The sequence below is a fragment of the Poeciliopsis prolifica genome, unplaced genomic scaffold, assembly GCF_027474105.1.
Source record: "Poeciliopsis prolifica strain line A6 unplaced genomic scaffold, Auburn_PproV2 SCAFFOLD035, whole genome shotgun sequence".
Classification (NCBI taxonomy): domain Eukaryota; kingdom Metazoa; phylum Chordata; class Actinopteri; order Cyprinodontiformes; family Poeciliidae; genus Poeciliopsis; species Poeciliopsis prolifica.
Window position 1 is genome coordinate 146,093 of NW_026562410.1, and position 25,562 is coordinate 171,654.

At 36.6% G+C, this 25,562-nt stretch overlaps 1 protein-coding gene across 1 annotated transcript in view; it reads right to left on the reverse strand.

The window, feature by feature from the left end:
- Nucleotides 1-11,441: 11,441 nt before the first annotated feature.
- The window catches only part of LOC129374219 (potassium/sodium hyperpolarization-activated cyclic nucleotide-gated channel 1), a 70,649-nt gene continuing 56,528 nt past the window's right edge, over nt 11,442-25,562 (reverse strand). Inside the window, exon 8 of the mRNA XM_055052508.1 lies at nt 11,442-17,441. Within this exon, the coding sequence (XP_054908483.1) occupies nt 16,378-17,441 (1,064 nt within the window). The 3' untranslated portion in view covers nt 11,442-16,377. The remainder of the gene's footprint in view (nt 17,442-25,562) is intronic.

Consider the following 25,562-nt stretch of genomic DNA (forward strand, 5'->3'; position numbering starts at 1 on the left):
GACTGCACGGACCAGTACACTAAAGCGTGCTGTTTTAGTGGAGACGCTATTAACATCCCCATTGGTTTCCTTATTGTCGCCTTGAGAGATACAGATACAGAAAACTGTGACAACCATCACTGATTTTTACAATCCATCTGCTGTTGCTTTTTGCAAAGTCTTGAGCTTCTCTGCTTGTGCACATGAATATCTCTTCAGAGGAGAGAGTTGACCTGCATCTACCGTTCTGTATATATACATGCACAATCCTGAGCTGCACCTCAACAATGATCATTTCCGGCAAGCTGTAAACACCAAGGTGAGGATATTCCCTCCGGATGATTTACTTCCTTCTCTGTCTCTTCTTCTCTGTGTCAAGCCAAAGCATAGACTGCTTCTAGGTACAGACTGCCTTGCTTATTTACTCTATAATACTGCAAAGGTTTGTTATGTTTTTACATTAATTCTATGCATATTCTAAATAATCTCTTTTCGGTATTATTCTCACTGTTTATAGGACCTCAATTAAAAAAACGCAAGAGAGCGGAACAATAAACTTGGTAAAATACATTATCCAGCAAACTTTCATCATTTTTACATGAAGAAAGAATGAATATTCATGAATAAAGCCATAATCTTAATCAACAGATATAAAAGATTAGTTTTTCTTTTTAGAATTTTGGTGAAGCCATAGGATTTAATATTAAAAACTTTGTGATTTAAAATTATTGTGGTGCATTATTTATACTTTATTACACTGAGTAATGAATTTCCGCCAAAGTTTTACACTTTACTGGAAGTTATAGTTGTATACTTTGTTTAAAAACAAATAAAACCATACAAAAAATTTTTTCTCATGTTTATTTAAACAAGTTTTCTCTTTACTGTTTTCTTTTCAAACAATATTTCTAAAGATGTAAAACTTTCTGCATAAATCCTGGCTGCTTTTCAGTGAGAGGCAGCTTACATAAGCAACTTTTGTTTATGTAATTACCTCCAAAATGTTTTGACAAGTTTAAATTGATCAGGTCGTTGGTTATTAAGCTGGCACTGTATTATCAGTCCACTGTCCAGTCTGACATTTAATGCAAATGACCTTGCACTGATCTTTTGACTATATTGTATATCATTGACCTCAACTAATCTGTCTGCCCTAAATCATCTCCTGTCCAAACTTTTACAGTCTTCTTGTTTCTTTTTATTGACATGCTCTTGAGAAATGACACTGATTGGTTAGTCATTCATTTAAATGTCATTACGAAGGCAACAATTGGTGGATAAATAAACAACTACTCATGCTGACTGTGTCAGCAGCTCAAACGTGCTGTGGGTCTTTCAGTGTGTGACTCTGTCCAGCTTTGCTGCAGTTCGTCATAAGTATTATATTGCAGTTAATTTCTAAACTTGATCAAAGTCCGATTTAATCTAGATGCATGTGTTTACAGTCAAATTATTAGTTTTCATGTATCATCTTAATCACTGAACCCTGTCTATGTAACCTGTTTATGGGTTTCCAGCAACACAAAGCCATTATTTTGCCTCTTACACAGTTGTTGTGAACTGCATGACAAATTGTTCACCTGTCACTACATACACAGACAAACAACTCTAAATAGTTGCAGGTTTAGTAAAGGATTTTTGATCAGTTCTATTGTGCCCCAGTAAAATCCTGCTATATTACAAGATTATGAGTCAATTCATGCATCTAATAGAGTTTTCAACATTTAAACAAAAGCAGCACTCATTGTACTGCAGGCCACAGAAGTAATCATCACTTTAATCACAAAAGAGGCACACAGCATGACGTGTCTACCCGACTGTTCACTCAATCTTGATAATCAGCATCTGAAAGCACTTTGAGATTTCCTACAATGTTTCTTGTTGATACTTTCTACTGTGCACATAGATTTACTCATCATTTTACTACCATAACTGTAAAATAGTGTTAAATGTCTTTAATGTACAAGTATATATATTTTTTAATATCTACTTATATATGTTACAACCTGTACATGGAGGTATACATGGTGTAAAACTGAAGCTGAGAACACTTATTATGCTTCCTTAGTTTCATTGGAGTTCAAGTATTGATGCATTGAATGGAAAAGTGTAAAAGTGTTTTAGATTTGTTTATAAGAAATTTGGTAAGAGAAGGTTAAAAGGAATATTATTAGCTAGTAGCACCATCAAGCAAATGACAGTACTGCTGTGTTGCAGCGAGAATGTCCTGGGTCAAAATCCAGGCCTGGAGTTTTTCTGAATGGATTTTGCATGTACTCCCAGGTTCCCCATCTTCTTCCAAAAACATGACTGTTAATTTGGTTCCTCTAAATTACTATTAGCTATCAGTGTGTATGTGTTTTGTTGTGTGAGCATGGTTTTTTTTGTCCGGTGTGTCTCTGAGTCTCTCTGTCATGGACTGGTGGCCAGTCCAGTGTGTACCCCGCCTCCCGCCCAATGACAGCTGGAGGTTGACACCAGCCCCTTGTATAGCAAATTAATAGATGAATGCATGCAGGAAATGGCGATGAATCAAAAACAGGACACAGAGAAAAGAGAGTAGCAGTGCCCACCAGATGATGGGGGCAAATTTGAGTCGACCGAAGGATAAATAATACCATTGTAAATTCTGAGAAGCACAGTCCTTTTTTCAAGTTATTTATTTTTTCTTCATTTTCCTGACCCTCACCTGCAAAACGTAGCTACATTTTATTGCACAGCAGCCCAGTATGAAGGCAGCAGAAAGACTTGCAGTAAGTAAATCATCTGGCTGGAGCAGAATATATCAATGACTTTCCCCTGGTCAGCAATAAAAAAAATCACCTCTTCATCAAAATTCAATTATATCTTGACTTGTAACAAGGATGGTACTCTCAAGGCTTGAAAAGCTTCTTCTGACATAACACTTGAAAGAAGACACAAAAATTCACTTGAAAGCATATGATTGAAAAAGATGGTCTGTTTTATGTTATCAGCGAGGGGGACTCTACCAAATTGTTTTAAAAGGACAGATTTTCTTTTGCTTTTTGATAAATTACCTTGAGAGATGCCAAATGTGAAAAATGTAAAGGGTCACCACAGTTGGGCTACTTTTAAAGAGATTTATTGCCTTGCGAAAGTATTCGCTCTATTCCCTCTTGGCATTGTCTATGTTATGTCATTTTCTTTATTGCATTGCAACCATTTAATCTACAGAGCATGCCTACAATGTTGAAAATTCATTTTCTTCTTATTGTTAAGCAAACAACAAATAGGACAAAAATCACAGAAAATGTCAGTGTGTAACTTTTCACGCTCCCTATTTCAGTACTTTGTAGAGCCAGCTGCAAGTCACTTTCTCTAAGTGAAAGAAAAACTTTCCAGGTGAATGTCAGAAAAGAGGATGTACCAAAGACTCTCAGGGGGAATAGCAAAAATCAATCTGTATTGATTTAACAGATCAGTCACAAGTGTTGTAACGTTAAAAGCAAAGTTTTGTAGGTGTAACACAATCCTGTCCAAAACACTGATCATATATCAGCTTCCTAAATTATTATTGCACACCTGGTTGCAGAGTATGAATCAAATGATGACACAGTGACTTATGATACAATGGCTGAAGGTGAACCTTAACTCATTTTTTATGAGGGTTGGTTCCATTGGTGGTTGATCAATAACTCTGTGATGCAAAAAAATAAATGTTGCAACTTAACCTTTTTTGATGGACCTTTAAGGAGTTAAGTGGAGAAAAGTAGGACGTTCAAAGCTTAGAGTACATACTTATAAATTGGACTAATAATACAACTTTGCTCACAAGACTTTGTGGACTGCATGGCAGATAAGTCCATTATGCCAACCACATTATTAATTTGGGTGTATTTTAAGCATCTGGTTCAGCAATTTACATAATAATCTGTTCATGTATGTTCAAACTGTGATGTAATATTTTCTTATGATGAAACAGAAAACCACTGGATTATAACATAGCCAAGGTAGCCAGAGTAGCCAGGGTCATATGAGGGGGATATGAGGTAACACAGTTTTCTTTTTAGCCAAACATATTGCGTAGATGCTCTCGTTTTTCCATTCAAAAGTTTTCCTTTTGCTCTACAGCTTATTTATGCTGAATTTCAACACAGTGTTTCTTTATTTGTCATTTTATCTTTTTTTTTTCTTCTTTTGTCACACAAGAATAAGTTTCCAATCTAGGAATGCATAAGATGGTGCTCGATGGTGAGTAAACATGATTGTCTTGGGAGTTGAATGTCCTAGCTACGTTAAAGGTCAGCTCAGACTGCCAGCTGAGGAAACAAATCTGCACCACCCTTCTCAGAAACAGAGGCCTGCGTGAGAAATTCAGTGCAAAGACTTACTACTTACAATAACAATGAGATTACAGACCTTTCAGAGAGAGAAAAAAGAAAGAAGTCGTTCTTTTGCTCCAATCTTACATCCAGATTATGTTTGAATCTTATCAGACATCTGTCATACAAGAAGTTGACTAAGCTGCACAATATGTGACTGTCAGAAGAAAATGTTAATCTGTTGACCTAACATGTGGAGCAAGATCATTTCTGACAATTTAGACACACTAAAATGTTCTCCAGGACTGCATATACCTGTACCCTGATCTGTTCTCTGATCTCTTGGCTTTACATTATTGATTTTGGCATTTACAATTATTACCTGTTGTTCCCAAATCTACATATGAGGCTCGTATTTAGATACTATGAACTATGTTGGATCAAAATTGTTGCTTTGAGCAAGCATACGACTTTTATGATGAAACCATTATGATTCATGGAATGACATTTGAGTCGTGTGTGTGTGTGTGTGGGTGTGTGTGTGCTGTTTTGAGGACCTTGGGATCTGCAGGGACATCTTGTTCTTGTGACGTATCCAGCTTACTTGGCTTGATCAAAAGACAATTGGATGAGCTAAAAAAAAATCAAAAAAGAAAAACTGAATTGAGTAAAAACCTTCCAAAAATACATGTTAACACATGCATTTTGTGTATGTAAAAGTGTTTAGAATTACAATTCTAAACACTTTTACATTATTAAAAAATCTTACAAGCACAGATATTTATTTTGATTTTTTTCAGAAGCAACAGATGCAGTAGCATTAGCAAAAGAACGATACGTACCATGATATAATAATAGCCTCCTTTCACATTTTATTTCGGGAAACATGAAAATGAAAGAGAGAAAGCTTACGTTGTCTAACAGACGGTTCGGGATTCCACAGCTTAAGTTTGACGGGCTGCAGAGGTCGTTGTCTGTTAATCCATTAAATTACAAATACATATTTTGCCTGTCTGAGTATGTTCTCTCTGACTCTAATTCCTATACTTTTTCTTTCGTTTTTATTTTCTCTCTGCACTTTCTTTCTTTGTTTTATTAGCTACGACAGTTCTACAACCTGAAAAAAGTTTTGTGTTGATAAAAGAAGAGAGAATGGAATAAGAGATGAAGCATCATATTACCATTAATATGGTTATGAAAACTACAACAAACTGTCAAGTCATAAGGGATTTGCGCTAATCTGGCTGGGTTTAATGATGGACGGATTATTTACTGTCAGGCAGGGGGCTTTAGGTGTCACATGACCATGGAGTCTGGGACAGGGACAGGACTCCACATCTATGGGAAACCTCTCACATCTGTTTGCCCTCTGACTGACCAGATTAGTTTTCTTTAGCGATGACTGACACTGACCAACCAAGATTTGAGCCCGTCTACTCAACGTACCTGGATTAATAATCTGAACTTTCACCCAGGCTGTGCTCATTTGATCAGGCGCAAAAATCCCGAGATCTTCAAGTGTCACTTCCTGTTGTAGAATCAATTTGGACCATAGCAGTGCCGGTATCTCCATTGGTGTTAGAACTCAAAGAATTTAAAGAGCTGAAGATTATAAATACCATAGAAAAATATTTGAGAAATATTATCATTTTTTATTTTATTTGGGCATTTAAGAGTGCATCTGTGCATAGGTTCTATGAGACTTTCTCACGACTTAGTTCAAAAACAAGTTCTTTATTATAAAACAGACCAGATAATCCCCACTGTGTAACCTGATTACCACTTTGGCAATCTAATCAGAATGACCATTAATCTTCTGAAAATGTCAAACCCGTCTGTGTGTGCGAGCCCTGTTGCAGTAATGGGAAGTCTAGGAATTAATTATTACACATATCCTCTCTACAGTTAAGTGAGAGCTCATTACACTGTAAAATGACTGACGATAAGGAGAATCCTGATGGGACAAGTTGGTGAGAATTGTCTGCAACATAAGAAGTTGTTAAAGTTCCTCTAGAAGCCTGAGATAAGACATTTCTCCTGGGGATGGACTCGAACATGGAAAGCTGCAGTTTGGAAATAAAATGTTTAAACTCACAATTCTTAAAGTATATACATATATTATATATATATATATATATATATATATATATATATATATATATATATATATATATATATATATATATATATATATATATATATATATATATATATATATGAATTGTTAAGTTGTCCTCAGGATGCAACTCTCGTTGGGAGTAAGATGAAATTTTCACCTTCATTATTAAAAGGTGTCAATATTTTTAATTCAAGTTAAGATTGTTATCTAAAATTGTGAGAGCAGGAAAACTAAAAATATCTGGAATATTTGTTATTCTTCTGTCACCAGCCAGCTTTGGCTTCGTTTCACTATCTGTTAATATAACAGGCTGCCATCCATCCATCCATCCATCCATCCATCCATCCATCCATCCATCCATCCATCCATCCATCCATCCATCCACCATCCATCCATCCATCCATCCATCCATCCATCCATCCATCCATCCATCCATCCATCCATCCATCCATCCATCCATCCATCCGTCCATCCATCCATCTGTTCATCAATACAATGAGGTATCATCTGCAAAATAGGAAAGAGGAATTATGACACCATTTAATCAATGACTGCCTCTTAAAAATGTAAATATAAATGTAAATGTATAAATGTAAGCAATAAGCAGTATCATTAATAAAGTACTTTAGTCCCAAAACCATAAGAACAAGTAATTACTGAAACCAAGCTTTTATGTCAGTCATGCAGGCTAAATATACAGTCATATTTAATAAATTTGCGTGTTATTTCAGTAAGTCATTTCACTAAGTGAAACACATCAAATAATTACACATAGTGATGTTTTGAAGGTTAATTATGATTATTATCTGCTAATAGATAATTAAAACATTTAATCTAAGACTAGAACAGAACATCAGACCAGTAAAAAACATATTTATAACAGAAATGTTATAAATATTTTTATAACGATGATTACTAATCAACTCTGGGAATTATTTTGTCTCTCCAGGGGGGACTTATTTCAGCCTGCACAGAGTGAGCGTTCTCTTTTATTGACTGTCAGACAGTATCATCAATAAACTGAGTCCCAATTCCTAATGTTACTTGACAGTATTTTCCTTCATGCCATTTCTCTTCACTGATTCAAAATTAGACACACTTTTTTTTTTTTTACACCTGGCCAGAGGAGGAAAACAAGATGCATGAATGAGTTTCAGCGCAGAGAAATCCCTCTGGTGTAATTGATTGACAGACCTGTCTCATGATGACAAACAGTGTGTGCTGACAGTTCATCAATAGACTTCGGTGTGGTGAGCATTACCCTCCTCCAGACCGCCCCACAGTGGGTGGAATATCTCAAAATTCACTTTGAATCTTAGCAAATATTGATTTAGTTCTGGCTAATTTAGATTTTGTGTTGATAGTAGTCAACTTGTTTCATTTATCCCGGTTGAAAACAGATTATGTTTTTGTGTGTCTGTTCTGTGTGCGTGCAAGAAGCTGGACATGACTTACAAGATGACAAGAATCCTCCTCCGCGAGGTCACCGCAGAAGTCCAGCTGTCATATCTGAGGTTAAATGCTAAGTGAAAGCAGGGTCATTTGGAAAGGTTGCAGTGACTCACCACACATGTGGACATTCCAAACGCAGTGTCTTTCTTTTTTAATTTCTTTCCTTTTTCTTTCTAAATTCTGGCATTTAGCAAAAAGAAATAATTGTGGCCATTCCAAAACATGAAAAGTTTTCTCTCATGCTTTAAAGACAGAAGGTTGTGTTTCATTTTCTAAAGTGTATGTACATATTCTACACCGAACAAAGCAATAACTAGCAAGTCAATATGCGTAATTAAAGATTTCGTGTGTTACCATTGGGTTTCTTTTTTTAATTGTTCTGTTTTTGTGAAGCACTTTGTGATCTATATATCTGTGAAAGGTAATGTGTAAAAATACAATTTTACTTACTAACAAAAATGTTTTCAGCATCCTACAGGGAAGGGTGCTAAAAGCAGACAAGATGCATCAAATTCTGGTTTTGAAAATGTTTAAAACCACTTTCTCAATGACACCTAAGTCTTCAAATGAAAAATTTGAAGACTGTGCAATTGATAGCACCGTTGCCTTGCAGCAAGACGGTCCTGGGTTCGATTCCCAGCCCGGGATCTTTGTGCATGGAGTTTGCATGTTCTCCCTGTGCATAGTGGGTTCTCTCCAGGTACTCCGGCTTCCTATCCAAAACGATGGCTATTAGGTTAATTGGTCCCTCTAAATTTCTGTTGGGTGTGAGAGTGTGTGTGTGTGCATGGTTGTGTGTCCTGTCTGTCTCTGTGTTGCTCTGTGATGGATTGGCGACCTGTCCAGGGTGCACGCTGCCTCTCGCCCGAAATGTCTAGTCAGAGATAGGCACCAGCACTCCTCCCTACCCTACTAGGGACAAAATGGATTGATGAAAGGATATGAGAGAATGTCAAAGTCCAAACAGGAAGTGGGTGTTACCAAGAATTCTATCAAAGAAATAATGTTTGATTTTAGCAAAGAGAAATGAAAGCTGATCTGTTATATAAAATCGCCTTAAAATATTGAGAAGTTTGTTATTGTAACAAACTACAATGTGAAAACGTTCCATAGTTGTGACTGCCCTACATAGCAGCTGCTATATTCAAATAGATCATAAACCGAGAACAACTTTTCCTGGCTTTCTTTGAGGCTCCTCAGACTAGAAAAACAGAGGTGATCGTGACAGACTTTTCAGTTGATATCGAGCAGATTCTCCTCCTGCTGTGCCCTTTCCTGAAGAGGATTTCTGACGTGCTGACTTCAGTTCCGCTGCATGGCATCACAACCTTTATCTTTTTGCAGTTCATGCAGGTTACGTCAACAGAACAAGATTTACTGAAATTCAATCAAGGGCTCTTCTTTTGTCTTTTGGTGGCTTTCCAACAAAATAAAAAAGCATGTTTTGCCGTCGCAGACAGGTGTTGGGATAAAAATAAAAAAGATAGAAAAATAGTTTTGAGGTCAGGCTGTAATCAGCCAAGGGATTGTTTTGTTTTTTTATATATATCTTTAAATATGTAAATTAAAGAGTGGGAAGGTCACATAGCAGCTGGGAAATCTTTGGTGTTGTAATGACTGTCACTGTTTTGGCTTTAGGATGTTTTTCTCAGTGGGCTCAGTGTTTTCATGGAAACCGTGCAGGCAAACATAATGGCAAAGCTAGTCTGACTCGGGACAGATGGGAGGTATCCAGTGAGCAAAAAGTCAGGTGACTTCGGGTGAAATGGAAAATGAATGGGCAACAAATGAAACACATCCGAAGTCTAAAGTTCCTCACCTGTTGTTTGCTGGTGGCATGACCTTTTATGAGCACCTTAGGAAACCAGTCATGTCTTAATGTCACTGGAGTCTGCAGATAATCGAAGGATATGGACAGTACCGTTGAGGCAAGCAACTTTATACTATATTGATTTCTGTGGCTTGATAGAGTTAGATCAAGAACAATAACAATATTCTGTGAAAGTTATCTAATCTTCAAGCTCTCCTAAAGCAAACAAGGCTCTGTCAGTTATTACCAAAGTCTACAGCTCAGTCTGACTGGAGTTTTCCCAACTATCAATTCCTTTTTTTGCATGACTAACCCATTCTATGGCAAACATTTAAATACATCTTCGAGTACATCTGGGATTGTTTTTTGACTTATACAATTCCTTCATTTTCTTCCTGACCTTTTTAGGTTGAGAGACCCAAAGATCTATTTAAATTGTTTCAAAATATGTCCAAAGTATCTCTTAAACCATTGTCAATATTTATGGGCAAACTTTTTTTCTGAGGGTCAGCTGAGACAAAAATGTATGTCAGCGCTGAAGGATAAACCACAATGACGTGCACACGAAACCATAAATAGGAAGTACGTTTGGATCATCTTTAAAAGTTATATGAGCATTAAAGTACATTTTGTCAGAATTAAATGCTGAAATAGCAAAATCAAAGAAATAATTTAGCTATATTTAAAAGAAAGCACTACTTTATTCATATTTGTATGCCAAGTGACAAAGAGAAAGCATGTCTCTCAAAGATATTGCAATTAAATTTAAACCACAATATGAGACCTAATTTTTGCTTACTATTGGTAACAGATGCAGTTTTCAATTTTGCCAGGCAGAATTTCTGTTTTAGCTGCTTGCAGAGTCCCTAATTAGTTTATTTATTGAGCCTCCAACAGTCTGCACAGAGTCACAGTTGCAGGACAGTTGCTTTGTGGCAAGACGATCCTGAATTTAAATCCAAGTCGGGGCCTTTCTGCATAGACTTTACATGCTCTTTTTGTTAATAATTTTTCTTCCATGGTCCAAATAGATACTTGTTGGAATAATTATCTTGAAATCTGCTTGTTAGTGTGCGAGTGTCTGACTTTTAATTCTTGTCTGTCTTCCTTCTTCCATGGTGTACCCCAGCTCTTACCCATCGACCTCTGAAGATAGGCAGCACCATCAGAGTGAGTGTGGAAAAGGGATGGATGCATTTAAAAAAAGAGCATTACATCTACATCATGCATCTGGTTGTGTTTGACTGTATTTTTATTCCTAGATGTACCTATTTAAACAATGTGTTCTGTTCAAAAGAGTACGACAAACATTTTGGCCATTTATGCAGTTTTCAAAAATTTACACTGAAGGCAAATTTAAAACAAAAGGACACCTTTACTAAAACACCAAGCAGGTCAGATTACCTTAAGCTATTCAGTTTTTCTTCCATCGGATAGAGAGAACATGTCGAGGTTTTATATAAACTATGCTAAGCAAGGCTAGCAGCCATAGGAGTTGCAGTTTCTGGCCGTCTTTACAGCTAAAACTCACCAGGATGGATTCTCCTCATGAGGGTTCAGCTGCCTGTCAAGCTTAGGATTTTGTAGATAATGAACAGAAACCCCTCTTGGCCATAATCACCTTGTCTGCAACTGCTGACACACACACACATATAGCCAAGACACTATGTGAACCTCTCAATCACCGCTTCACATCTAAAAATACTCCCGGACCTTCTTCTCCAATAATCAAATTGTAAATGAGTCCACAATCTGCCTGCATGTTTTATGCAACAGAATGAGTCATACCCGATTTAAATGACAATATGTCGTTTATTTTCTATATTTTCAAGGTTTATTATTTACAAACAAAATAAATGAAAAAAAAAATCAAAAAGAGTTTTTGACAAACACTGTTTGTCTGCATATTATCGTAAGAAAGTTTACATTTATCCTTCTTTCTTCTGTTATAAGCAACCACCAGACAGTTTGTTTTCTTTAAGCCTCGGATTATCTGAATAAGCTGAACAGTGACCATGTGAGCCGGGGTTGCACAACTCACATTATCGGTAAACATAATGAAACCTGTGATCATCAAAACCAAAGAAAAATCTGGTTCATCCTACATGAATGTTATCAGTTGTTTTTGCATCTTGCTCCATCCCTGCCCCCCAAAACACCAACAAACCCACAAAAAAGAAATATACATAAATAATATACGTGCTGGTTTGTTGACAGTCTCTAAATTCCTAATGTGTAAGCTCGTTATTTTGTGTTATACGTCACTGATAATGCCCGTTCCGGTATGCTAGTTAGTAGCGATTTGTTTAGTGGAAAAAAAAGCACATAGTCGGGAAGCTCTCCCTCCAAAGGCAAGTATCAAAAACAGCACAAACCAACAGTGCTGCAATCCATCTCGACTGTGGACTAGTTCCTATACACTATGGCATATTCGCGATTAAGCGCTCTCCATTGCAAATAGAACACCTCCCCACCCGCTCCCGTTTAGAAACTCAAACAAGATGAGGGCAGCACAAATTCTCAGGGATATCGCTCCCTTTTCTATCTCATCCAGCACCTAACCTCGCTGAAAGAATCCCTATTTTTCCATTATTAAGTCAGAAAGTGCAATTTAAAAACAAAGACAAAGACTTTGAATGTTTTGCTTTGGCCAGTTTCTTCTCACGCATCAATACTCAAATCTTTTACATCAGTGGCTAGCTACAAAGAAAGGTCTAAAGGTGCTCCAAATTTATACAATGTCTCAAGTCTGTGATACATCTGCAAGTCTAAAGATTGCACTTCTTCTTTTATCTGTACATTACCTCATAACGTTTCTATTTAAGTGGAGAGTTTTGGAAAAAAAAAAAAAAAGACCCGCCTCCAGCAGTTTTTACGGTAAGTGAAGACTCCAGCTGCACACATTGAGACATTTGGCCATCATTATTGTTATTTCCTTTCTTGTCTAAAAACACTGAGACACAGAACACACACAGAGTATAGTAAGAGTGAACGCGCAGCCGTGTGCAGAAGTGACGCTAGTGTGCGGCGGGCTCAGGCCCGCAACAAAAAGGATGGAACATGGCGATAGTTTTAGGCACAAATACTTCAGACCGTCAATGCAAAAAAAGTCAATGCTTGTGTTTCAACACACAGATAACATCTAGGCAGAAGGACAGTGAACAAAAGAGAATCTAACATTAACATTTAACGTCAACATTTTCGAGATAGTTTCTATTTAAGTTATTTGTGACAACGCATGCTTCCATGACGGTGGTGGGTTGACTGTATTAGTGAACTATCGACACAGTCTGGGGTGAAGACTTTTAATCTTTTAAAACAGTATCTCAACGGGCTTAGTCACTGTGAACTGATGAGATATTTGGTGCCATGAAAGCAGCAGTTCTGAATCAAAACTGACTGAGAATTTGTCACATTTGATTAATGAGGAAGCAGTAAGGCCTTGAGCGCAATGTGCAACCTTTTGTATGTGCACGGAATGGACCTGCAAGCAGTGACGACAGCTGCTTTTATTTGGGTCTTCATATAGTAGTGTGTTATTCTTGCTTAACTTTATACTTTCGTGCCTCAATCTCCGGGTCAGTTTAGAGTACCTAAGCCCACACGATGGATTTACATGAGACAGAAACCTTAATGCAAAGCAGCTTTTGTTTACCATCCACTCTTGATCGGCCCCTGTTTACCCATTGATACAATGTCCTGAGGTCTTCATAAAGAGTCTGTGATATGCTTTAATTAAAATACACCAATGTTACAGTACCAAAACTCTCTAATATTGCCTACTTTTTCTTTTCAGCTCTCGACTTTACTTCTCCTCTTTCTTCTGCTGGTTGTGTGTGTTTGGACATGGCTGTATGCACAGAGTGTTTCATGGAGTTATGTAGAGTATTCAGCCTGACAGCTCACACCGCCACACATAGACTAGGAAATGTCAAACTCTTACAAAATATAGTTTTGATTTGAAAAACTTGCATCACTCTTATCCGAAGTGCAGTCAGTTGATAATTTTCCTTTTCTTGGAAGAGAATCATAGCAAGTTATGTCATGTTACGCACCTCAAATACGATTATTAAAAACCATAAAAGTCAGTCTGCTGGTGAAATATCACATCATAATTTGCATATGATAAACTCTGGTCTTTACAGTTGGTTTATTGCTCTGTTTTCAGTCATTTAGTAGGAACGTTCCAGTTTATTGTAATTTTCATTATTCTTCACTTGCCACCATTTTGATTTAAACAATGACCTTTTTCACACAATGTAGTAAGAAAAGTGGAGGTGGTAAAATTATGCTGGATACTTATCGTAGGTCCTGTGAAATACTTTGTTCATAACAGCAAGATTCTCACGTAAGATAACCTTTTACCTTAGCGTTATGGACCGCTTGTTCCCCTGAATTCAACATTCAGATTTTGAAAAAATAATTTTAAAATAGTAAAATTGTTACGCACACTTAAAACTGATGGTTTTTTTCTTTAAATCAAGTATTGCTGGTACAAGAATAGAACAATTCAAACCAAACTTTGTCTAACATAGTTGTGTAAGAAAAAATAGAACAATTTAACTGCCAGTCTCTTTGTTATAATGTGAAACTTGGTTTGGTTGAAATTTATAACTCAAAATGAGATTCATATTCAATTAAAACCTAAATATATCCTCATTTAAATGAGTACAGCCATAACAGTAAATTACAGGATGTTTGAGTGCTAATACAAGAAACTGAGAGAGAAGACGGAGAGTCAGTGGGAGCTTCATTTGCCTTTTCAAGAAGTCGTAATAAGCAAGAGGAATGTTTTTCTATATCTCATTTAATGAGAAAATTTGTCATTTTAACGAGATACAACACTTTTCTCGTTAAAACAATTAAGTATCTCATCTTAACGACATACGGCGCTTGCAGATATTTCCTAATTTTGCAGCTCAACGTTTCTGAAGGGAAAGAGACAAAAAGGAACCATACTGTGGTTATTGGGTAAATCTTAGCATCTCTAAATCTTTTACAGAGGAATGAAATTAAAAAGAAAATGTCAAAAGGTAAAATTGTGCTGCATAACTATGTGAATGTGAGTGGGATGTTTTTCTACTTACAGATCACACTAAAGAAAACACTTGTTTACTTGAGATCAACCCTTTGCCTGCTATATAGTTAGCATAAACAAAGGAAGTGTCAAATAGAAAACTCAGTATTCCAATTCAAACGTCTAACATTGTAGTGTTAAATAAATCAATGGCGACATTGGAGTATATTTGATCCGGTTCACAAACAGGGGGCAATTTAAATAATTTTTCAAAAGCTACAATACGTAAGAATAGAAATAGTATTTCTGGCCTTGAATAAATATGAGTCAGCAATGTGAGTTTAAAACTGAAATTGGGATAATGGGAAAAACTAATCCACTTTGGATTGAAAGACAAAAATCAAGTTCTTTAAATTATATGCTGTGTGGACTCAACTGATCCAAAACCATATGTGATGCTAGACCTAAATACAGCAAACATCCAGAGAAGAGAGAGGGAGTCATAAATGTCCTTCAAGCCTTCAGTTCTCTGCCTCGAGTTCTGCTAGTTTTTGCATTAAGGTTTGCTCATCTCTTATGAAACATACGTATTTTGTCACTTAACCTCTGTTGCGTATAGATGATAGAAGTAAGACATTGTTATGATAGAGAATGCACAACACAGTATCTGTAAATCCTAGATCTACAAAACTATTTACAGTACACATATAGGTATTTGTTATGTCACAGTCTATTGCATAATGGTGATAATCTTTAGTTTATAAATATTATAAATATACACAGAATTTTTTTAAGCAACATTATGTAAGATCTCAATCATCTGAAATCAAAAATAGAAAACAAAAACAAAAAAAAAACAAAGCAAAACAAACAAAAAAAACCAAACAAGATGATCCATATCCATCTCCACGCTCTTGCTTCACCAAAGAAATAAACAGAGAAAGCAGCATTTCTATTACCTATTCCCTTTGGACCCATAACACTGTCATGGTTTGAATGTGAGGCTGCCTTGGGGATATAACAGCTCAGAAGACTGTATTCTCATCTCTGGGAGCAACTTATTACACAGTTACAGTATTTATTCTGATCACTCAAGCAAGGGCTCAGTAAATTATTAGGAGATTTTTTTTTTATCATAAGTATGTGCTTTTAGAATTTCTTTGTCAGGGATAATTGCATTAATAATTGCACAGTGATGCCTAAAGCTGCTTAACAGGAGAAAACATTTTTTCTTTTCATCAGGTTAAGAACAAAATCCGTATTGCATTCCAGTTAGAAAAGAAAGCAAAATGACAGAAAAAAACTCAAATAAAAGTAATTTCAAAAAGTCATACATGATGTATCATTTCATATATTTCTTAGAAAGGAAGACTCATTTTTATACTACAGCTTTAAATTGCCTTTGCCAATATTGTAGTTAGATTTGACCCACTTGCACCTGCACACATCCACACTCTCAAACATCCATTCATGTGTATCTGTATAATATACATTCTTAAGTTTAGGGAGACAAAAATGTCTAAAATATTATACAAGGGCTTATATACATATAAGATTTGTATGAGGTTACTTTAGAGGAAAGTTGGAGAGAAACAAATAAATTCAGAAATTCCTTGTTTTTGCCTCTTTTGTTCTATACCCATCCTGAAGATGAATTGAAACACATTTAAGATAAAAAAAAAAAAAAAAGAAAAAAAGAAAAGAAAGATGTATGGAATCATAAATTTGATGCGAAACGCATTTTGTCTTGCTCAGTCTCTGTACTGCTGAGGACAGAATCTCTTCTAGATCCAGGGGATTCCCTGTGTTGGGTCGAGGATGATGACGACGCCGCTGCCACCGCAGCCGCTGCCGAAGCGGCTGAACGCACCGGGGGCAAAGCTCCCGACGACATCTGGCGGAACAGACTGACCCGCTGGGGCACTGTAGTGCGAATGCCACCTTGTAGACTTATTCCTTGGATGGCTGCTGCTGTCGGTGGCACCATGGAGGTCAAAGACTCCCCAGAAGCTGGATGAGCTCTGGGCCCCAGAGACGTGTCATGTGGCAGTGATGGTTGGGAGGCCGACAGATGTCGAACATCTCGACTCAAGCTGCCAGACTGGAGAGCCTGCGTGCTCTTGTGGATGTCGCCCCGCTGAGGTGAAGGGACCTGCTGCTGTGCTGCTGAGGCTGCAGCGGCAGTCGAAGCAGCCGGCTGTTGACCGAGCTGCTGTTGTTGCGTGGGTAGAGGAGGTGGACCAATGGGCTGCTGGATAAGCGACAGCTGGGAAGCTGTTGGTGAGCCATACTGGAAGCTTCGGCTAGCCAGCGGGGTCTGAACGGGTGGGCTGCACATGGCTGCCGTGAAGGAGCAGGGTGACATGATCGCTCCCTGCTGCAGTGCTGTCTGTGAAGAGGAATTCAGGTTAACCTGGGAAAGACTGGATACAGGGAATCCCCCCTGCGCCGCAGCGGCGGCAGCAGCAGCGACTGGCAGCATGCGAGCAACTGAGGCATTGGCAATAGCTGAAGCACTATAGGTCATGGGTACAGAGGACTGCTGTAGCTGAGCGGCGCCAAAGGCAGTGGAATATGGCGGCTGGGCTGGTGAGTTAATAATGGAGTTTCCTGACATTGGAGTCGAGTTCATCCCGGAAACTGACTGCTTGCGGTCCACCATCATCACCATCTCTCTGTCCTGACGGATAATCTGCTTCAATATCTCGTTCTCCTGTGTGTTGAACACGCCGGCGTTCAGATCCTTCTGGAACTTCTGCAGCAGCAATGAGTTCTTCTTCCCTGTTGGAGTGCAATCAGAAGAGTCACCACATACAGCAATGGAGAACTTTGGATACATAAGAGAAAAGCAGAACTCTGGGTGACAAAGATGCAGCGTGTATGCTTCAGTCACACCAAAGCATACCAACCTTCAATTTTTAGCCTCTTACGAAGTCCAATGTTTTAGCAAAAAAAGAAAAAAAAAGTATAAATTTTGGCTCAGAAGCTGCATCTTTATAGACCCACTAAGGCCTGCTACATTAAAAAAACTGAAAGACTTTTTGACAGTTATGACTATGAGAAGATAGAAAGTCTGAGAAATAAAAGGACATATAAGAGACAAAGATTACTGAAGGTGCGACATGATGACAGACTATGAGGGTGGTGAGGTCAAAACACAGGAGTTACGGATGATTTGTACCCACACGCCACAATACTGGACACTTTATAAAGACAGAAAACAGAAAATCTAAGTTCTGAGAATTAAATGAAATCTTTTGAATTACAATGAGAATTTAGCTAAACCACATCACAGGGACTTCTAGAATAACCACTACTATTTAGCACAAGGAAACATTCTGTTATCTCAGTCTTTGATAATTGTACATTTATTGTTTAGTAATGGAATTTAATTTATAACACAATATGTCAAGTTAACTATTTCAACAGTTTTTTTTTGGTGTAGAGTTAAATGGTAATAACAGAAAAGTTAGAAATAAAATTTAGGGTTTGGTATTAGAACCAATGTTGTTTTATCATTTAAGAAGAACTCCCTTTATTGGTAAAACTAGCAGTGTCTAAAAAGTCTTAAATGTTTAATGTTTAGTTTAAATAGCATCCTAATGATGCTTAAATCTTTAGAAAATCCAACCGGTTTAGGACTACATTCATACATTGATCCAATGGTAAATTGCTGATTTCACCAATCAAAATAATTTAAACAATAGTATCTGAAGCATTTATAATACACACTTTTAAGGTTTATCTAAGCTACAGAAAAATGGCAAATAAGGCAGAGGCTTCTCTATGTTCGCTTGTATTTTAAACTTTCTCATATACACAGCAATTAAAAAAAGAAAGAAAAGAAAAAGAAAACTAAAACAACTGGGTGCATTAAAACAGTGAAATGGATGAAACCAAGGGAACTGATAATTCCTGGAGATTATTGTGTGTTCTAAAAGGACACAGAAATTGTTTTCCCAGTCTGTCAAAATGGTTGAGCTATGAAAATAAATGGGACTCATTACTCATTAGATGTCAACCTCTTCTTGCTTCTAGAGATGAGCTCCTAAAGACATTAAATGTATCTCAAAATGACCAGATTTCACAATAAAAATATGTTTAGCATGTTTACCCTGACTGACTATGTCTGACTGTTCTTAGAGGACGTGTTTCCCGTAATTATTGTTGTCCTTCTGTATTGACAGGCCATGAAGCATTGTCAGTAAAGAAGACAGAGAGGGCGTTCAGCATGGTGAAGGCTTTCACTTCATTCAATCAATCATTAAATCCTGTCCTTGAGAGTGAAGAATCTCTTCACATAGTTTACTGTTTAGCCACATTTGCTGCACTCAAGACTGCTGGTAAGCCATGCATTCAGCTATAAGAAATTGCTTTACAGCTGTAGCTGCTGAAAATAGACTGAGGTCCCTTTTGGAGGATTTCATTTTCAGAATCCTGCACTCAGTTTGAAGTGGATCACTAGGATTGCAACGATTACTACGAGGTCGGGTAATAAAGAGCTAAAACAAACACCACAGGCTGACTGTTAATCTACTGTCAACATACAAGATGGCTTACATGGCAATTTTAAAGGTGAAAGGGTCAAATGCTGTAGATTAGAATGAAAATACATTTATTCATCTTTTTAAGAGCTGTTTTGTCTGAAACACATTCAAACAGGGATCCATTTTAATTCAGAAAAAAAGATATTTAATTTCATTGACATAAAATAAAAATAAAAATAAAAATAAACACTTTAAATCTGTAATAAAATGTCACCATTAACATTTACTAATTGTACATTTGCTCTGCAGTGCAATGTGCCTACTCTCTTATCTATTAATTTCCTTAATGTTGTTGTTGGTTCCTCAGTCATCTATCTTTACTGGATGTCTTGTCTACTTTATTAATCACCTAAAGGTGAAATGTCTAAGCAAAACCATATTTCAAAGAAAAACATCATTTGCATTCAAATAATTTTGCAAAAAATACAAGAGACTACAGATGTAAAAGTAGGAAAGCTTGGACTATTACAAGTAATGCAATATTTATGAAAAAGAAAACCTGCAGGTACAATTGATATTGAATTATACATCAAAAGCTTTTTATGAATTGAATTATTGTTACAATTTTGTATCTATAACTTTGCATAACACTTCTGCATATCAGGAAATGTTCCTACTCACTACTACTGTTAAAAACATAAGATGTTGATAAGAAAACCAAGTAAAAATCATAAACACTGCTTTTGACTCTATTAAGACATAGCTATTCCGCATCTATTCTTTAAATATTAGAAATATTTAAAAGACTTAGCAACACACTAGTCAAACACGTATAAAGTAAATACAACACATTTCCAATCTTGACTGAAACAATGTGGGAAAATGTGATTAAATTTTAGAAGCACTCAGTTTTGTACAACGCTGAAATAGTAACCATTCAAAATGTGAAATATCACCATCTTACATTATGGTGATATTTAAATGTGGAATAAGAAATCTGCTGATGAGCAGAATGAAATCTGGCGACTGACTGTACTATTCTGACTCTGTTGTACAGCTTAATGATCTAATACTCTACAGTGTATAAATAAGTATTTAATAACAGAGAAAGACTATTGTTTGTATTTGTGAACAGTTTAAAAATATAGTTTTTCATGCACTAAAATGCTAAACTTCAGTTTATCTTTTTCTCCTTTACAATTTCACAATATATCAGTAATCTTTCTGTACCCAAGTTTTTGGTGTACAAAAAGCTACAACAGGATACCAATTTATTCCTGTGTTAGGCATGTTTTATTGAACCAGTGAACCCTCACTGTGAGCAAACTTTATCAAATACCAGGATGTGTGATCAAATTACAACAAACTTGCAAATTGTACATTGGGGTAGCAGTCTACGTTCTAGAGACCACTGTTTACAGATAATGCTGACATTGCTAATCATTCAAATGGGTGATGGTGATGGTCGTTACGGGACAGGAGTTTGTCCCGTAATCGGTGGGCCGGTTCGAATCCCCGTTCTGTTTTGTCTCAGTTATTCTGTCCACTGGCTTTGCCTGCTGGTGGTGGTCAGAGGGCCTGGCGGCGCTGGTGCATGGCAGGCTTGCAGCTGTGGTTACTATTCTGAAGATTGCCACCATCAGAGTGTGAATGTGTATGTGTGCATGTAAAATCTTGAAAATTGGTCACTATTGTCTGTGGATTTAAACATTAGTGTTCCTTTGCAGGAATTTACATACTAACATAAAATGTAATGCATGAAAATGACTATAAATTGTGTGGTGAAAGTTACATTATGCTCTGAAAGCATCAGTCACAATTTTGGTTCCTCCATCTACACATGGGGAGGCTGACATAAAATCAGGAAACTCACTCCATTTTCTTTTGGCTGCACCTCATTTCAGACAGACTAACTGTACACTGGAAAAGTCTGAAATGCTGCAATTGAAAATGTCCTATTTTTTGGAAACTCTGGATGCTGAATCCTCCAGGCTAAAGAGGAGGGACCAGCCTGCTGTTATCGCCGCACAGTTAGAGAGGCAACATCTGCGATAGTAGAGAGGTGCAGCCATGCACATGACAAGTGGAACTTGCACATCTGTGAAGGTCCCATTAAAGCTGATTTATATTTACAGGTCTCAGGGAAAGAAGAAAAAAAAAAAAACCCTGAAAACTTTGGACACAGTAGTGTTAGCTTTTTGTAACTTGTGGTGGTTTTAGACTACATTTAGTGAATGTAAGGGTTAAATGTGTTGTACAAGTTCCCCAATTTGCTTCTTTATTAGTTTTAATGATTACATAATTACTGCAAACCACGTCTTAGATAACTTTAGTTCAGTTCAGTTTAAGGTAAGACGTTTACGGTACACAGTAATCTGTATGTCTATTACAGAGGAGGTGGGAACTTAAAATACTTGGACTTGTGCCTGCACATTATAGATGTGGTCCAGCTCCAACACTTTGAGTTCAAATTGAAAAACCTGCAATTTTTTTTTTGCTTTATCAAGTGTGTTCAAGGACCAGCATGACCCACACCCGCTTTAGATATATTCCTCGTTTTTTTTTTGTTTTTTTTTACACAAGACAGAACAGACAATTCAAGTCAGACAATCAGAAACAAACTTTTTTGCCGGGTGAAAACATGAATAAATAATGAAATGGGATCTTGAATGTACAGTGAACTGTATGTGGTGGTGCATTAGTAAAACTCTTACTAATTTGAGGTATGGTTTTTGTGAATGCACTTTCAGGAAAGGATTCATACAGAATTGGAGTGTTTAACAATCACAGCTAACCATAAATCGTGTGATTTTTCATTGAGGATTAGTTTACAAATAAAAATGGCATGTGGAACTGGATGAGATCTCTTTGTTTCTTTGATTGTCTCAGTTGTTGACATTTTAATGTGTCCATCAGAATGTAAAGAGTTTTTGTGTGGGTAACTTGAGTTATGTGTTAAAGATGCAGAAATTAAACAGGTAATGTGACCTTCAGCAACAAGTCAATCTGTTAATTTTCAGACTGGATTTATTTAGCAAGGCTGAATGTGTTAAGTCTGGCCCTGTCCAAATACTGGAATCAGAATAAGAAGTTTACCTGGTGCCTACTCGTCGGCCAGGGCATTCTTGAAAACGAGATGAGCTCGTCTCAAGATGGACTCCTGGTCAAACAATTTTTAGATAGATAAAGGATAACGTCAAATGTGCAGCAAAGTATTGTTCTCAAAGCATGGTTACTTTTTCTTTTTTCTTTTTTTTTTTTTTTTAAGAGCAAGACAAGCAGGTAACCAAATGCAGTCAATATGTAGAAACGATACAACCAGCACTGATCATGACAAAATATCTTCCATCGTATGAGACAAAACCCCTTTCATGTTTAGACTGAAAGGACTAATCTGCTCTGCAGCACTCTGAACTGTGTCAGTGTGCACAGCTTTCACGTTCCAATATATGATAATGGTGAGAAGCTAACTCATCTGGCAGTTCTTATACAAATATAGGTCAACCAGCTGACATTAAAGGGCACATTGAAACAAAACCCTACATTTCCCTGAAGGACATTGTCTAAAAATGCTACCTTGTCCCTTTTGAGTTATGTTCATTTGCAGCGCTAAAGGTTAGTTCAATGTACTTAATAGCTCACAGAAGGGTGAGCTATTTTCTGTCGGGTGTATAATTTTAACTGATATTTTACAGATGTTATGGGGTTTGATGCACAAATACATACAAACTCATTTTCAATTTTTCAAATTTGTGCTTGGCTTCCTTTTGTAAAAAGGTAAACAAATAAATAAAATATTTTACAGAGCAGGTGCCAAAATAAAATCAGAAATCAGAAAAATGTCCTCCATGCCCAGGCAGACATGTCAGAGGGTGGCTCATGCTAAGTCTGGTTCTGCTGGAGGTCAGGTCTTTCCTCTCTTTGGTCCCCAAATCCTTACTGTGGAAAGCATTTGGGGACCAAGGGCTTGATGCAAGTCAAGCCTTTGACTTGATGCAATAGGTTTTACAATGATAGATACCTTTTTAATCTCCTATTATAATCCAGATTCAAGGGGATAAAATATTATTCCAACAATGAACGACCTCTAAACAAACAACTACAGCAAAACCATGAAAGTCATCTTCTCTCAACAAAATCTTGTATTTCAATTAAAACAAATAATATTTTGAGCTGGATGTCAACTTAAGAACGTACTCGAAGAAATACAAGGAGAAAGAATATTCAGAATTATCTAAATGTGCATTTTGAAATTGCCGACATGAGCCGGATAAACAAATCTCTGATTAATATCTGAATTTAAGAAAATATTTGTTGGTAAAACAGACATTACTATAAGTACATCAAAAAGAAGTTAGTTTCTGATTCGGATATGAGACAAGTATTAGTCAAAAGATAATATAACATTGCAAAAGGAAAATTGTTTCCAAAAGGAGAAATAATTTTCCTGTTACATTTTTTTATTTTATTTTTTTTACATTTCACAGATATAAAAATAAAACTTTAATGATGACAAATGCTTATATTCTCAATAATTACAGAATTTTTATTTATTTTTTTGACAAACAGTAAGAATCAATTAAATCCTTTTTGTCATTTTTGACTAGCCTTTTCATGGTTCAACTTGTATTTTGGTAATTTGTCTTTGAGGTTGACAGACATTTTTGCCAGCTCCATTATCTTTTGCTTCCTCCTCAGATTCTCCATCTGGTTCAAGTCAGATTCCTCTTGCTACTGCTCCAAAATCTTATGATTACTATTATTATTACCCTGTTGGATCATAAATCTGCTAGGGGTATGAATAATTTAGCGCAGACATGTACTTGAATCCTAAAGTCAAATGTTTTGATTGAAACATTTCCCAAAATCTTATTTTACCTTTTCCAGCTCCAGTAACCCAAATGTTGTTGCATCTCTGAATTTATTTTGACACCAAGCTCTTGAAGGGCTCTGTAGGTTTTTCTTAGTCATCCGCTGACTTGATGATCTAATGGGAGTCATCTATAGAGACTTTTCCAACTTTACAGACACTAATAGTAGATTTCCAGTTAATTTATCTGACCTGATAACAAAGAACTTTTGAATTTGAGTCAACTTTGTGCTACAAAGCAATTTGAAAGCAATAAAATGTATATCCATGGCAAAGTGATCCACTGACACGGCCATGATAACGAAAAACAGCCAGAAGGAATAAAAAAAAAAAAACACTATGACAACTTTTGCATATTCTCTTTATTTATTTTGATGGATAATAGTGTTTTACTGTAATAACATATGTTTATTAGTATATCACAGAAATATATTACGAAGCATTTCAACCCTTCTCTCAATAAAAAAGCGGATTCTTGAGAATTTTTTTAAAATTGAGACGGCCAAGGTTATGTTTAATAATATCATTGAGAGGCACCAGTTGGTGAATTCATTTGAGTAAAATTGTGTATATTTTACAAAGTTCACTGCACTTGTGTACGTCACTTAAAAATACTCAAAATCCAAATAATAAAGTAGGGTTTTACAGACTGTGTCTAAAAGATACGGTGACATTGTAAAAATTTAGGGAGAAATAGTAGGGATTACCAAAATTGAATGTAATCTCATTAGTTAGTTCCTGTGACACCAGATCTTGCAAGATGCACAGGACTTTCTGAGTCACTGACTGTTCAGGATGATACTTTGTAGACACTTACAGTGTTGTGGCTGAACAATGATTCAAGCACTTATGAATCGCATGGAGTGGTCTGATCAGATTTCAGACATACTGTACATACATGTGCCCCTTTGGAAAGTCTGTGTGGTTTGAAATCTAGATTACTAATCCTCATTTTAATCTTTCACGGCAAAGTTCTTTTTATTTCATTTTATCAGTTGATTGGAGTAAAACCTAATGGTTAATAATGCAATAGAGTGCCTTGCAACAATATTCATACCTCTTGTGCAATGCCACATTTTTTTGAGGTAAAACCACAAACTTCACTATGTGTTTTGGGGATTTTGTGTGATAGACAAAAACAAAGACTTTTAAAAAGGCTTTGTTTTTGATAGTAAATGAGCTGACATGTTTTATTGGACTGAAACTGTTCTGGCAATTTCTGACAACCATTTTGTGTGTTTTTACTGGTATTTTGACAATTTATTTCTAATGATACGTTTAAGGGCGACGGGGGGATTTAATGTCAAACTTACTTTTGTGAGCTTTAAGTCATCTTACAACCCAAAACATACCTGGATTGTTGCTTTGATTATTTCCTTTATGTCTGAGGAATCCTTGAATCTCCAGATCAGACAAAGTTTACCAAAAGCTCTTCTTTGGAGCGGCAGTCACCAGTCGAGCTTCTGCCCCACAAAGAACTCCCACACTCAGCTCCTCCAGACTAGCGGCAGCAGCAATTAGAAAACACCTGGTGGAACTGCATAT